Below are 15,218 nucleotides of genomic sequence, written 5' to 3' on the forward strand. Positions count from 1 at the left end.
TAATTCACACCATCACAATAACATTTGCTTCGACCCTTAATTCAATATCTACAAGACAATGAGATCAAATATATAAGACACAAAGAAACAATTCGCAAACCAAATCAGTAAACCGCTTACGGATGATTCTGTATTCCCGCTGCCGTATTTGCTCTGTATCTGTAAACACACAAAAAAAAGTATATTTAAGGTTCACAATAGAGAAGACTCACACTAAGAAACAGATCTCAATGTTTTTGTTTAGAGTTTCAGAAACCTTGAGTGCAAAATCGTTGACGTCTAGAAGAAGTAACTTGGCGTCAAAGAAATGAGCTAGGGCTTTGCCTAGCATTTGTTGGTAAAGCTCTGCAAAGAAGCAATATTAAGAATCAAAACATAGACGAATAGGAACAAGATCAAGATCAAGATTAGATAATCGGAGTCTAACCGGCAGGGCCGGACAAGAGAATGGCTCGGCTAGCTGGAGACAAGTTTCTCGCATATTTCGAAGCATCAAAGTGCTTCAAATGGACATAAGCTGCACTTGTTAGAAGCACGCGTGTTTGTTCGCTGCATAATCAATCCCAAAACATTGATGAACAAGATAACATATACGTATCGGTACGGTGTATATAATTTCAGACATGGAAAATAATAAATCCAAACATTTTGCGATAAAGATCACAGGATCTAAAAAAATGTTACTGACACGTGTCGGAATAACAAATAATAATGAGATCATTCATGGTGTACTATGTGTTTGAGAAAATTAAAATTCACATGCTTCACCTTATTTGTATCACTCCAACGAATATCTTATCCGTTTCTGTAAAACTACATCTAATATAAAAAGAATTATCCAAATAAATTGTGATGACTCATGTTATTTTCTTATCCTTTCTATATTCTCACTTGTACAGTATTATCTTTTCGCAAACTATAGACTAAAAAAGTGTCGATCAAAGCATAATGAAAAAAAGGATACTACAATTTCATCACAAGATTATTTATACATAATCAGAATTGATATATAAATATTAAAGTCTAGTTGAATTTCATGTAAATCTTAAAGTCTAGCAGAATCGTAGGCATTATTTTAACTAATCTGTGCTGTGTTGCAGTCAATATATTAAAAACCTAACAACCGGCCGAGATGTATCGTACTTACCTTTTTATGCCCGTGATTAGGTCTGGGCATAAAATCAGAATCCAAAAATCCGAACCGTATCCGAACCGAAGTAAGCGGATTAAAACCAAACCGATATTAAGAAAATAACCGATCGGTTTTTGGCTTTCATTATTTTGGATATCGGATATTATCCGATCCAAACCGATATCCAATAAATATTCAAATATAACCGAATATATAAGAAATAGTATGATATTCCGATAAATATGTCTCATATTTTTTTTATGTATTTATATAGTTCTATGATAACCTTGTCATTTACTTAATTTCTATCTTTTTTATGTTTTAATACTCCATTAGTATGGTTATTTTGGTACAATAAGATTAAAAAGTATTCGAATAAAACATTGTCCAATAACTTTTGGTTTAATTTTGGTTATCGACAATCATATCCTAACTGATCCAAAATCCGAATTATCCAAACTGAAACCGAACCGAATTTTATAAATACCCGAATGGATGTTAGAGTCAATATCCAAAAAATCCGAAATCCGAAAAATCCGAACCGAATCCGATCCGATATCCGAATGCCCAGGTTTACGCGTGATGTTAATAGTCTTCTTGCTGTTAGTGATGAAATGGGCTTTGTTGTCTCTCAAGAAAAAATGAACCATTTCGAAGTATCATCATATATGGGGTCTATTGACATATTTCTTATGTGGGCTGATCTTGGATATTTCATAGGGAAAACTTATACAGTGCGATAGCTTCTGAAAATATAATACCCTTTGTCACAAAAATCTGAAGTTGTATTGATAATTACGCGGTTATTTATATGTATCAACGTTCACGTACGACAGAGCAAGGATGGCCGAGTGGTCTGAGGCGCCAGACTCAACTTCTTGTCTTCGTCAGAGGGCGTCGGTTCAAATCCCGCTTTTGACATTTTCTTTTATGTTTATTTATTTTTCTGCCTTCCTTCCTACTACTGGTCTTAATTGTTTAGAGATGAGTTTTAATTCGTGTTTAGAAAACATTGTCATAAATTTATATTAAAATTTGATTTTTGCTTTCCCCAATAATCAATATATAGTATTCATCAGTTTTGTGAAATATACATTTTATTGCTAAGAAAATAAGTTGATTAAGAAAAATTAGCCATGTTAATTAATTTTGGTCCGTTCAAGTTACTGATGAATTTTGTCCGCTCACGTCATATTCTTATATTCTAGTATTGCCTTAATTAGGTGAAGCAGAGAATGCACATGACCCATAGGAAGATTGTTCAATTTTGGAAAATGGCATACATATATGATTAAAAAGTTAAGTGGGAAAATATAATTAATTGGATAATTTGCTCAAAAATAATAATAATGCAATATTTTTTTTCTTTATAACCATTGGGCTATATAAACATGGCATGTTACATTGATAAAATTCACAAAATTAAAGACAAACATCATCAAGGACAAGTAGCTAGAGAAATGTCACTGAAACGAGTTTATGAGATGCAGTATAAGCTTCCCGTCCCGCAAGAGCGATTCTGGGAACGTTTTGTCCACAATTCGACTTGCTTGGCTTATAGAAAACTTACAGGTATATATTATATAACTCTCATACTCTTATAATTTCATATATGCTGTACTTGTTCATAACTCTAATATATTCATTGTTTTTGTTGGCTAGACATTAAGCCATCTGCTCACTGGACTCTAATGAAAATTGAGTCAGTGGATCACCAGACGAAAACCTTGAAGCAACGGTTCTTGAAACCTGAATTCGTTGATGGCTATAAGTTGATTGCAGCAACTACAAAAGTTACTGGCGACGAGCCCAGTGGCTTGAATTGCCTCATAGACATCACTGCGGAGTACGAAAAGAGTGGCCTTGAGATCAAAGACCTTGAAGAAGTCCAATTCCTTGTGGACAATATTGAGAGAACGGCTTTTCTTTGCCGTGCCCGTCTTGGTGACCATATTCCCATGCCAGTGCGTCTTAAATAATGGCACCGGCCCGTTAAATCAATCCATGCCATAATCGAAGGAGGATTCATCTCTATATTCCTAGAGTTACAGAAGATGAAATAAATAAATTGAACCCGCCCCCAAAATATATGTGTGAGTATTGTAACCTCTAAGGTCATGTCCCATGACTTGCTTTATCTCTAAATAAAGTTGTTACGTATTATATGCATTGAGTGTTTCAAACTATAACTAAATTCACAATTGTCTACTGCTAAATATGATAACTGTACTCAGAACCTCTTCATTTCGTAAGGCGAGAAGTTGCAATTTTGCAAACAAAGACATGAGTTTTATTACCGTCATCATCATCATCATCATCATCATAAAGACTGTTTTGACAATTCACAGGTGGGCTTTTACCTGTATAATTCACACTATCACAATAACCTTTGCTTCGACCCTTAATTCAATATCTACAAGACAATGAGATCAAACAAGACACAAAGACACAGACTTTGGATACTTTTTCGACTCTCTAAGCAAACCTAAAACTAGAATAAACAGACTCCCCTTTTCACTCTCTGGTGGCAACATAAACCACCAGCGTTGAATTGAAGACTGGAATCAAACTGAAGACAATTACATCCACCTCTTTGGCCTCACCTGCCCATCGGTAGAGCCAGAGCCACCATCTCTGCCCAACATCGCCATCATCAAACTTCCACCATGGACTCTTCCTTCTGGAGCTAACCCCAATCCTGCTTCATACTCATTGAGATCAACATCAGTCTCTGGAGATCCTGTAGCACTTCTTGCTTTCATTGTATCGATGTTCATGTCTTGAGAACCGCTGAACTCCTCCTCGTTCTCTGTTTCGCTGCTGCTTACTCTCGGTTCTTGGCTCTCGGAAGTTACAGTCATTCCTCCATGGACCCGGTTATCCTGAACCAGACTGTTATGGAGTGCACAAAGACCAGTCTTACCTCGAGCAAACGAGGTACAAGGACCAGAAGAGGATTGTCCCGCATACTCAGTCTCGGGCTGACCCCACGCACACCGTTTCCCTCCTCCATGTGCTTTGCAAAAGTCAGTACTACCTTGAGCACTTTTGCCACATCCTTCAGACTTGCATCTCTTTCCTCCACCATGTCTGACACAGAAATCAGTCCTTCCTCTAGCACTCTTTGTGCATTCGGGAACCGCACATCTCTTACCACCGCCATGAGCCACACAGAAATTGGTACCGCCATGAACACTCTTGGAACATGGATCACCTCCTTGAAAGGCACATCTTTTACCCCCTCCATGTCCTTTACAAAACGGCGTGCTTCCTTCTGCTCCTTTGGTGCAACCCGAGTGTGTACATCGTTTACCACCACCGTGTGCCTTGCAGAACATTGTACTCCCTTGTGCTCCTTTTGTGCATCCATTAGATTGACATCGCCGACCACCACCATGAGAGATGCAGAGTCCTGAAAGGCCTTCAGCGCTTTTCGTGCAGTTCTCTTTTTGGCATCTCTTTCCTCCACCGTGCCTGATACAGAGTCCTGATCTTCCCCTAGCAGCTCGTGTGCAATCTTCATGGCTGCATCTTCGACCCCCTCCATGAGCTATACAGAAGTCAGTACGGCCTTCTGCGCTTTTGGTGCATCCGAGAAATTCACATCGACGACCACCTCCATGGGCTTTACAGTACACAGTTCTACCTTCAGCGCCCTTGTGGCAACCATGTTTCTGGCATCTACGTCCACCACCATGGGAAATGCAACGGCCGGATGCGCCTCTTGCTCCCTTTTGACATCCTTCTACTTGACATAACTTGGAATTAGAAGAATTCTTAAGCTGTGGCTTCAGCTGGTGAGATAAACCGGAAGTACATGTACCAGAGCTTATTGGAGTAGTTGCTGCTGTGCTAGATGACAGTTCCAGAACATGAGCAGCAGGAATGATGATATTCTTTGGAACATGGCCTGAGAAAGAGCTCGTTTCTTTGCTTGACGAGGCTTGCAATGTTGGTAATCCAAACCCTGGCCTCCAACCACATGATGTGGATTCTTCATTAGTTGCACGTAGCATGTCCGCAAAAGTTTGAAATCGGTTGGCGTGCTGCTGGAGCGCAGTGATCTCAGATTGACAGGATACTCCACCAGAAAGACTCAGTTCAAGATCAAATTTCGAGGAGGGGACCTGCAACAACTCTTTCACGCTGGAGTTAGCTGGCTTTTTGTTACTTGCTGCCAGTTTCTCGTTGCCAAGATGAAGACTAAAGTCGAGCTCAATATCCATAGAGGACGCCTCCTCAGTTTCTTTAGCAGAAGATAAACTCGTGCAAGCAGTTGCAGAACTCCCTTTGCTATCAGAAGAGCTTGTTGAGTGACCGAGTCTTAAAGAAAGTAAAGAATCAGATCCATCAATCAGATTCCACTTCCTTTTGATTCCCTTGGCATTAGACAGCGGAGAGGCAAGGGAATCAAGACGCAGCGTAGTATCCGCGGCCTCGGCGACATCAACTTGAAGAGAGCGGCCCAGTATCTTAAAAGAGTTGTTGGATGATGAGGAATTACCACCAGCAAAAGCACTGTTTTGGAATCTAGTATGCATAGTCACAACTAAAAATGAAAACTTTCGTCAAAAAGAGCGAAGACGCGAAGCCAGTAGTAGATAGTACACAACAACTTCCGGGTTTAAGGAGAGAAAAAAGCCACAGCTCTAAAAAAAAAAGAGTTAGAAGACCTTATAAGCATCTCCACCGCCGCTTACGAATCCTGAGGTATCGCACCGATCCATCTTCAGATAAAAGTTACAAACCAAAATCTGGTAGAGCTGATCCAATGAAAGTTACTCACAAAACCAAAAGTTTAATTCTCAACCTTCACTACGACGAAAGGATTACGGTAGCAGCTAACCATTCCTGCAAAGAGATAATAAATAACAAAGTGAGTGCCAAGTTCGTTGCAAGTAATCTACAAAAAGAGTAGTGAGATAAATCAATTGTGTTGCAGAACACAGAAACTGAGATGATTAGCACCTACCTGAGAGAACAAATATAGTTTAGGACAAAAAAAAAAAAAAAAAAAAACATGAACCCAGTTTCAAAAAATTTAAAACATAACAGTTTTGATTTCGGTTGAGTCAACCGCAACGTACATGAAACAAAACAAGATCTAATTTGTAACCAGACTTTTTCTCAAAGAGATACTACTACTACTACTACTATAACACAATTGATGAATTGATTATTCAGTAGCTCATCGATTTGCTTTAGAGAAATCAACAGAGACTAAATTAATTAATAGAGACACGATAAATCAAAAGCAGAGCCGCTCCAAAAAAAAAAACCTTCAAAAAGTCTTTTATCGATTATACCGACACATAAATTTTTCCCAAAACAATTAAAAACAAAAACACACAAAAAAAAAAACAGAACAAACCACAGAATTCTTCAATTTCCCAGACATCGATCTCAGAGTCTTTTTTATGTTTTTTTTTTTTCTTTTCTCGAATAAAACACAAATCAATTTCTATGAATTACTCATCAAACAAACATGCAAATCAACCGAAGAATAACCAAAAAACACAATCGCGATGCGGAAAAGAAATTAGAAAATTTACCTTCACTTTTTTGAATCTGATTTGCGAAAATTTCACGGCATCAAATGATAAATGAAATCGAGATTCTCTCTCTCTCTCTCTCTCTCTCTCTCTCTCTCAATCAATCAACGAAGAAATTGAGGTTAAAATTGGGATTAATATAATTGATATATATAATTGTGGTGTTTTTTTTGGGGGGGAGCGAAGAAGAGGAGAGAAATCTAGGGATTTGCAGCGCCGGCGAGAGAGATAGAAAAGATGTATAAATAGCCAAAGAGACGAGTGAATGAATGAATGATGGAATTTGGAATCCCTCTCTGAGAGAAAGAAAACAAGAGGCTATCAAAGACTTGTGCTCCCCCGCACGTGCCTTCCGAATCTTTCGCACGTGCTTACTCCTAAAATACTACTTTTTTTTTTGTTTTTTTTGATAAAATGTACAAAAAAAACTACAAAAAAACGCAGAGTAAGTAAACTCAGAAAATCACAATAATAAATCAATTATAATCACCAGCTCAATCTTAATTAATAAGAACAACTTAGTAGCTACCCTGTCATAACATGACATTTGGTTGGTGGTTTATGTCCTCCTCCACTTCCTCTACTTTGTATTTCCTTATTTATCAATTTCATTATTGGTATATGTTTTTCCACCATTAATATTTCTATTTATTTTGTTTAAAGGTATGTAAGTAGTTTTTTTTTTTTTGTCAAAAAAAAAATAACATGTATTATGCAGAGAATGACACAATTATGACATTAACGTAAACCTCTTTTTATACTAGTATGTTTTATCATATTCAATGCTTTAGATTCTGGTATTGATGAAATTAAATTATTTTTAGTGTTAAAGAATAATTAATAGTTTAAATTTATTTTTATTTTGTTTTAATTAATAGTTTTAATAGAAGAAAAATGATAGGTCTATAACTGCATAATTTGTTTTGTTTTTTTAATATTGGGGAATAATAATCTTATCTAATAATTAGCAAGATAATGGTATTATTATTCCTATCATCTATATGTAATTCAAAAGAGAAATTGCAATTATTTTAATGTTTTCCGTTTAGTTGTATAATCATAAATTTATACAAAATGAAACTAACGGATAGCTCCAAGATTAACATATAAAACTAATTTTGCTTGGATTAATAAGCGTTATAAATTATGGTGTTGTGCCAACAAGATTGTGGCGGTTGATGAGCGTGACTGCGTCAGCATAAAACGAAGAAGTGTGGTAGGTGTGGCATGTCATGTGTGTTAGCGTGGCGGCTGAAGGCAGCAGCGGCTCGTCACCGTTCAATTTGGTTCTGTGAGTTATTATTATTATTATTTTGAGAGAGTGGTCCCCACTTGCCTCTTTTGTGATTCTCTCGGAAAGGAAAGAAAGGTCTAGCTAGGTCTACGCTTCCTTCGATTGCCATTGTTTCTTTTTACTTTTAGTTTTTATTACACTTTCTTTCTTCTAGATAAAAACTACGAAAAAGCGACATCGTTTCATCGTTTTTGCTGTCACTGTCCGAAATAGGAAAGCCGATCAAAAGGGTCCACGTACGATAAAAGAGTGGTTCAGGTTTGCAATTGCACAATCAATAGATTTTCTTTTCTTACTTTTTTTTTTCTTTTTTTATCTATAGGTCAAATGTATTATTATTGATTCTCACGCAAAATCTTTTTTTTTTCACATAAGTTTTAACTAAAGGTGTAAGTTGTATAGAACACATGAATATTTTTANTTTTTTTTTTGTTTTTTTTGATAAAATGTACAAAAAAAACTACAAAAAAACGCAGAGTAAGTAAACTCAGAAAATCACAATAATAAATCAATTATAATCACCAGCTCAATCTTAATTAATAAGAACAACTTAGTAGCTACCCTGTCATAACATGACATTTGGTTGGTGGTTTATGTCCTCCTCCACTTCCTCTACTTTGTATTTCCTTATTTATCAATTTCATTATTGGTATATGTTTTTCCACCATTAATATTTCTATTTATTTTGTTTAAAGGTATGTAAGTAGTTTTTTTTTTTTTGTCAAAAAAAAAATAACATGTATTATGCAGAGAATGACACAATTATGACATTAACGTAAACCTCTTTTTATACTAGTATGTTTTATCATATTCAATGCTTTAGATTCTGGTATTGATGAAATTAAATTATTTTTAGTGTTAAAGAATNCAGTAATTGATTGATATTGCGGTTATATTATTATTATTCTTAAATCTATGTTATTTCATAATCAGTGAATTTAAAGTTATTTGTACAAGTATGAATGCTTATTTTGCACACTTTTGTTTTTAGTCTACTTTCCTTCTATTCCCTTTTACAAAAAAAAAATACATGTTGCTATAAAAGAAATATACATTTAGGAGTGGAACTTATAAAGCGTGTTAAGTTTACAACTTTCTCAGCTAATTTGATTTCACATGCACGATTGTAATATTATTGTATTACACCTTTACATGATGAAGAATATAAAGAAAAAGAAAAGAATATGCTCTATCATGTTGGACTCCTTTTATATTCTTCCCGGTCCCGAACACGTGTTATGTTTGGACGCATCTTTCATAACATAACCTATGCTATTACCTATCTTGACATCTAAGTTAATTCTAACCACTAAAATACAAAATGTTTTTCATATGTTTTGCTGTTAATCCACAGTATAGTATCCAGAAAGATAGAGAGTGATGAATGAACAGTTCTATACTAAAGTTTTGCTGCAACCAAAATTAAAATAGTATTTTCTTTTTTATACAATAAGTAAGAGGCAAAGAAAAGTATTATTATTGCTGCTTACGTGACGATCTCGGCCACCGTCACAGCAGCAAACACGAGAAACAGAACTCCTCCGACATAAGCAATTGCCTGTTTCGAACCAAACAACATTTAAACATTCCCGTCTTAAGAACACACTCTCTCCCAAATTTTTTTTTTTCAAATAGTCTCTAAACTTTAGATCTAAAACCTAAACAAAATGATCCATTCGTTTAGCTTAGATATTTCTCCCCCGGTTTTTCTGGAATAACACGCGTTGTTGACAGATTGGATCGGACATAGAAAGAGAATAAAAACAATAAAAGATGTTATTTTGACTCTTTTTTGAGGGAGGAATAGATACTAAATGATGTGGAAGACTTGAGATCAATGTACATAGAAGCTTGTTGTTGCCACTTGCCTTAGAATAAAAAACCTTAATCTCTACTTCTCTCACTTTTGTTCTATCAAGTTAAATCTCAAAACACAATACGAGAGTAAAAAAGAGATCCTTTGACTAATTAAAACAAGGTGTTTTGGAACTTTTGAAAAACTTAAAGATAAAAAATAAAAGCTAGAAAATTGCCAAGAGAATCTGGTTTTTGTGTAATATAAAAGCTGAATATAACCTAGGATATGCTAGCATTTAGTATATTCACCCTACATTTCATGATAATTTAAGGACATGGATTTGTTTCATTTATTAATAATTTTCTAACTTTTTAATGCAACCATCAAAGTTAGTTTTATTCTTCTTAACCTTTTTTGGGTCAGGAATCAAAATTTATTCTTCTTCATTTTATTATTATATTAAATGCAAGTTTAGAAGAGTAAGAAAAAACTAAAACTGGCATTATAAAGAAAAAGAAGTACTCTTTTAAGTGCTTTTCTGAACTAAGGTTTCTAAGACTAATTCGATCTAAATATGTATATATTGTGTATGTGTATATAATTATATATATATATACATAGAGATGGATAGAGAGTAGAATTAATAATTACCTTCTCTGATAAGAAATTTCCCAGCAACGAACCACCCAAAACCGCAAGCTGCAATCGACAAACCAAATTGCAAGTTAGAGTTCTTGTGTCTCCCAAGTTTCAGGGGACTAGAAAAATATCCTCTTTGATGGGGTTTTAAAAGTCTTAACATTGCTTAAAGATGCTTTTGAGTTTTTATTAACCAAGGTCCTAGGATCTTTGAAGTGTTCAAATAAAAATTTCAATCAAAAGATTAAAAACTCACCAGAGTCGCAGCACCGTGACCCGCCAATGCTCCAGCGATGACACCCAATGGCGATGCAGCAGCCGCAAGAGCTTCAACGAAACAAAAGATTATATACAGTTTTGGAATTCTGGACCTGAGATTTTAATTTATTAGGAAAGTTGAAAAATTTGAGTCTCACCAATTGTTGAGAAGAAGGATTTGTCACCCCATTCCGCAACAAAAACCAAGGCGAAAGTGCTGACGATGGTGCTTGCGGCTGCCACTATCCCGGCTCCATTACCTGAAAACTCTGAAACCGCTAGTTCTGCCTGTAGAAAATAAGTCAGAAAATATTGACTTCTTGAAGGTTGCATGGAAATATAAAAGCGAAAGGCTAAAACAGCTTTTACTTCTTTCTGTTCTTCCTCGGCTTTACCCTCATCTGAAGCAGCGTCTAATAACGTTGATACACCGAAGTAAACCTAAATGAAGTAAAAATTGTTAATACGATTACATAGTTAGGAGGCGTTATGAATGATCCAACCCACACAGAACCAAAAACCAGGTTTGGAAACGAATCAAAATTTTCATTTGGTTTAATTAGTAAACTATTTCTACATACGAAAGTTAAGAACCTGAAACTTACACTTCATTAAAAGTTTAAAACCCTTCGAATCAAGGGTACCTTTGTATATAAAACAAAACCGTAACCAAAACCAAACTCATGCTAAAAGGGTCAGAACTACATTTGGTTCCACTTGGGTAAATATCATCTACTTTGGAAGGTGTACATTCTAAACCAAAAACAAGTCAAAAGGTCCAATCAAACACCCCTGCATAACACAACTCTGCATAGAAAGGTACGTAAATATTACCAGAAGACAAACAGCTGCAATATTATCTAGAGGCAAATCGGTTTCACCAAACCTGTGTTTTCAAGTCATTGACGTTCAGATTCATATTGAACCTTAAACCTGAACAATAAGTTTATCAGGAGTTTCCAAACCTGAATGGAAGAATTTCATCAACGTAGTGGAAAGTTCGTCCAAGCACTACAGATATTATCGTCATTATCCTGCAAAATTACCAAATCTTATAACGCTGCTGTCCTGAATTCAAAGTAATATTTGGTTTCAGACAAGATTCACGGACCATAACGCCTATGTTTGAGAAAGAAAGCATACCCAAGAGCACCAAAAGTCCCCACGAATACAGTAGCAGCAGAGTTCCTTGCTGCTAAAAGGGCCTAAACAAACGCATGAAAACGTATCGCAATCAATATAGAATGCTAACTGTTTGATGACAGGGAGTTTCTAAAACGTAGATTAACATCTATATATACATATATAGATTCAAGAGCATACCGCAATGAAGAAAGTCTTGTCTCCAAGTTCAGAGAAAAAGATAAGCAAGAACGCCTGAACAAAAACATAGACAGAGAGCAAAACGTAAAATTTAAAAGGATTAGCACTAAACAGAAAGACATAGTTGCCGGTTCTGTGCAAAAGGAAGATTCTCCTAACCGAAGCAAAACCTGAGCTAATATCTCCGAGGTCTCCAAGAGAAGTGACAAGTGACTGCGTCCCGTTAGCAATTGACGAAGCCGCAAAGGCTGGATCATTGCCGAGTAATGCAACCGAACCTGATACCGCCAAGAACTTAAGAACTCTCTGAGCCTCACTTCTTGAGTGAGCTATTCGTCGCTCAACCAAAACATCCAGATTCCTATCATTTTCTTCAGAATCAGCTTTCTGAAAAATTAAATCAAACAAAACAACTTATTCAGTCCACCTCCTCCTTGAACCTACCTAATGAGCTTAAGCATATAACACAGTACCATCTCCTCTATAGTTCAATCTTCAAGTAAATCCTAATAACATTTCGAATTAATGATCTCCAAGTCTCTAAACTAAACACTACATTACAACTATATATATATATATATATCTATAGGTGAATCCACATAAAACAATCAGTTCGAAACAAAAATTCAAAAGTCACCTCGATGTAACAAGCGGCGTTTCGTCGGAAGCATCGAAACCCTAGCTGCTGAGAATCATTACGGCGCAATTGACTCAAACCTCTGCATAGAAGAATTGCGAAAGACATAATAAACCCCTAAAATTCCATTGGCATAACAAATTCAAATTGCAGATGAACAAAAACATACCTAGAGAAGCATCTATCACGAACCCTAAACCCGATCGGAATTGGACAAGCGGTGGAGAGACATCTCCTCGACGACGAAGAAGAAGGAGAAGAAGAAGAACACGAATCGGATTTGGGAGGCCTAGGGTTTTGGAATGGAAGAAGACGAATCGAATCGGGGAGATTCAAAGTGAGCATTTCTCTCTAAATATCTCCACCTGAGTTTTTTTTTTTTTTATGCTTTCTTCTTCACAGTGTGATTGATTCTCTTTACTGCAACAAGCAGCAAATATAATAAACCTTTGGCTCTGTTTGGTTCTCAGAAGATATTAGAGAGATCTGTGAAAAATAAAATCCACAAAATCAAGTTATGGGCCGACAACTGATTTCTTATTGGGCTAATAATAGGCCCGTTATTCTTTTAAAAAGCCTTGGCAGTTTAGCCAGGCCGTAATTGACCCGACCACTTGTGATGATAAACATCACGCCATCGATAGAGTTTTTTACCTTTTTGGTTTTGTCAACACTCAACATTCAACAATGTTGTTACTTTTTGTTTACAATAATGCTTTTCTAATTACTAAATGGTTTCACGATATTTTTTTAAAAATAATCTGAATAGTTATAAGTCACATTTAAAATCCTGCAATTTGATTTGCTTTATTTGGCTAGCTGCCGAATGCCAATGTTTTTCCATTAAGTCGGCAAATGCTTAGTTTAATCAAAAAAGAATTTTACGCATTGATGATAGATTTCGAGAGGAAAAATGAAGTCTTAAATTTATATATTTATTAGAATTTAAATCATTTTCTAAGAAAGCCTAGTTTAGATAGATATATGTTACAATTAACAAAGTAAAAATTTTTAAGTTTAAAACTTGAATTTACTAAGAATTAAGTCTAGTTTAGTAAAAATATCTCGATTTTGATAAACACAAAAAAAAAAAAAAACAGATATTCATAAGGCAGTGGAAGTTTGACTTAATAATCATGCAAAGTTAGACTGTCAATTATTATTAGTTCTCCACCAACCCATGATAAACTAAAAGGCCAAGATAGTGTAAAGATTGTAGTACTTTGAACTCTCGGGATTATATAGATATAATTATGTCTTTAAAATATATATATATATATATATATATAAACTTGTTTCCATAAATTATTTTTGAGAAATTGTGAACAACCAAACTAAATTTACACGAAAAGTGCGACTCTAGCATAAGGTACGTTCATGTAAAAGCTCATGTAGTTTTCGATCATGTTAATTTTAGTACTAATTCTCTAAGACATTGTGTACTTATTTTCAACGATTTATCTACTATAACAACTTGTGGAAATTTTTAAAAGGTGATAGAGCCGCCCACATTGAAAATTTTCCAATATTCATCGTAAATGATTTCACTTTATATACCATCAACAAAACTTACCACCAACCTTGATATACAAATAAATAAACAAGAAACAAGAGAGAAGAAGTGAGCTAGTCCACTTGGGACTTCTTTACTTTATATTAACATAGACTACTAAACCCCCAAGTTGTATATATAAACCCGTCACTCTTCTTCGACAAAATCACTCTCTCATTGTCCACTCTCACATTTGCATTGAAAAGTACACATTTTATCAAATATGGTAGGCCAAATGAAATCATTTCTCTTCTTATTCATTTTTCTTGTTCTATCCAAAACCGTCGTATCAGCTCGAAAACCATCCAAATCGCAACCAAAACCGTGCAAAAACTTTGTCCTCTACTACCACGACATAATGTTCGGCGTCGACGACGTGCAAAACGCGACTTCTGCAGCCATTACCAACCCGCCGGGCCTTGGGAATTTCAAATTCGGGAAACTCGTGATCTTCGACGATCCAATGACCATAGACAAAAACTTTAAATCCGAACCCGTGGCGCGTGCTCAAGGATTCTATTTCTACGACATGAAGAACGATTACAACGCGTGGTTCGCGTACACGCTCGTGTTCAACTCGACTCAACACAAAGGCACGTTGAACATTATGGGAGCAGATCTTATGATGGTGAAGAGTAGAGACTTGTCTGTGGTCGGAGGTACGGGTGATTTTTTCATGTCTCGGGGGATTGTTACGTTTGAGACTGATACCTTTGAAGGTGCTAAGTATTTTAGGGTCAAGATGGATATCAAACTCTATGACTGTTACTAAAAGAGACCATAAAATGGTTCGAGAGAGAGAGAAATTAGAGTGGCTGACTACTTTGAAACTTTTGATCATCGAATAAGTTTAAGTTGGGATTTTTATGCTTTTAGTTCAATTTTGCGGTTTGATCATGTATTATATGATTTTGTTATGTCATGTGTTGTTTGATAAAAAATTACACTGTATTATACAATATCACTAGTATAGGAAAATATATTTCTACAACACCACTAGTCAAATACAAGTGTGTCACATGTCACTAAACAA

The 15,218-nt window shown here is 35.6% G+C and overlaps 4 protein-coding genes and 1 long non-coding RNA gene across 8 annotated transcripts; 2 read left to right on the forward strand and 3 right to left on the reverse strand.

The window, feature by feature from the left end:
• On the reverse strand, positions 137-554 carry LOC104753081. Its single transcript, XR_762054.2, has 3 exons — positions 428-554; positions 257-345; positions 137-159 (listed from the first exon to the last, which is right to left on the reverse strand). It is a non-coding gene; the product is annotated as an uncharacterized LOC104753081 (long non-coding RNA).
• Positions 2,550-3,309, forward strand: LOC104753082. The gene is made up of 2 exons (XM_010475362.2): positions 2,550-2,704; positions 2,795-3,309. Exons 1-2 carry the CDS (start codon positions 2,593-2,595, stop codon positions 3,109-3,111), a joined length of 429 nt encoding a protein of 142 aa, XP_010473664.1. The 5' UTR covers positions 2,550-2,592; the 3' UTR covers positions 3,112-3,309.
• LOC104753083 lies at positions 3,450-6,986 on the reverse strand. 2 transcript variants are annotated; one of them, XM_010475364.2, is made up of 3 exons: positions 6,685-6,986; positions 5,806-5,983; positions 3,450-5,681 (listed from the first exon to the last, which is right to left on the reverse strand). In XM_010475364.2, exon 3 carries the CDS (start codon positions 5,671-5,673, stop codon positions 3,712-3,714), a length of 1,962 nt encoding a protein of 653 aa, XP_010473666.1. In that variant the 5' UTR covers positions 5,674-5,681; positions 5,806-5,983; positions 6,685-6,986; the 3' UTR covers positions 3,450-3,711. The 2 variants fall into 2 exon arrangements, with proteins under 2 accessions (XP_010473666.1, XP_010473665.1); XM_010475363.2 differs by having other exon boundaries at positions 3,450-5,983.
• LOC104753084 (GDT1-like protein 1, chloroplastic) lies at positions 9,064-13,078 on the reverse strand. Of its 3 annotated transcripts, none has more exons than XM_010475366.2 (12): positions 12,803-13,078; positions 12,634-12,715; positions 12,156-12,383; positions 11,997-12,050; positions 11,817-11,878; positions 11,639-11,707; positions 11,508-11,559; positions 11,043-11,114; positions 10,832-10,961; positions 10,672-10,742; positions 10,428-10,475; positions 9,064-9,536 (listed from the first exon to the last, which is right to left on the reverse strand). In XM_010475366.2, the coding sequence occupies exons 1-12, from the start codon at positions 12,976-12,978 to the stop codon at positions 9,465-9,467; spliced, it is 1,116 nt and encodes a 371-aa protein (XP_010473668.1). In that variant the 5' UTR covers positions 12,979-13,078; the 3' UTR covers positions 9,064-9,464. The 3 variants fall into 3 exon arrangements, with proteins under 3 accessions (XP_010473668.1, XP_010473669.1, XP_010473667.1); XM_010475367.2 differs by having other exon boundaries at positions 9,064-9,687; XM_010475365.2 differs by having other exon boundaries at positions 9,064-10,475; positions 12,803-13,077.
• On the forward strand, positions 14,311-15,139 carry LOC104753086 (dirigent protein 5). The gene has a single exon (XM_010475368.1). It carries the CDS (start codon positions 14,409-14,411, stop codon positions 14,955-14,957), a length of 549 nt encoding a protein of 182 aa, XP_010473670.1. The 5' UTR covers positions 14,311-14,408; the 3' UTR covers positions 14,958-15,139.

This window comes from Camelina sativa, chromosome 16 (assembly GCF_000633955.1).
Source record: "Camelina sativa cultivar DH55 chromosome 16, Cs, whole genome shotgun sequence".
NCBI lineage: Eukaryota > Viridiplantae > Streptophyta > Magnoliopsida > Brassicales > Brassicaceae > Camelina > Camelina sativa.

Excerpts from the sequence above, each read along its gene's own strand:
- LOC104753082 (XM_010475362.2), top strand. The coding sequence starts at position 2,593 with ATGTCACTGAAACGAGTTTATGAGATGCAGTATAAGCTTCCCGTCCCG. Across the intron at positions 2,705-2,794 it reads GGCTTATAGAAAACTTACAG|ACATTAAGCCATCTGCTCAC; the intron begins GTATATATTATA and ends TTTGTTGGCTAG.
- LOC104753083 (XM_010475364.2), bottom strand. The coding sequence starts at position 5,673 with ATGCATACTAGATTCCAAAACAGTGCTTTTGCTGGTGGTAATTCCTCA.
- LOC104753084 (XM_010475365.2), bottom strand. The coding sequence starts at position 12,978 with ATGCTCACTTTGAATCTCCCCGATTCGATTCGTCTTCTTCCATTCCAA. Across the intron at positions 10,743-10,831 it reads ATCCTTCTTCTCAACAATTG|CTCTTGCGGCTGCTGCATCG; the intron begins GTGAGACTCAAA and ends GTTTCGTTGAAG. Across the intron at positions 10,476-10,671 it reads GTCACGGTGCTGCGACTCTG|CTTGCGGTTTTGGGTGGTTC; the intron begins GTGAGTTTTTAA and ends TGTCGATTGCAG.
- LOC104753086 (XM_010475368.1), top strand. The coding sequence starts at position 14,409 with ATGGTAGGCCAAATGAAATCATTTCTCTTCTTATTCATTTTTCTTGTT.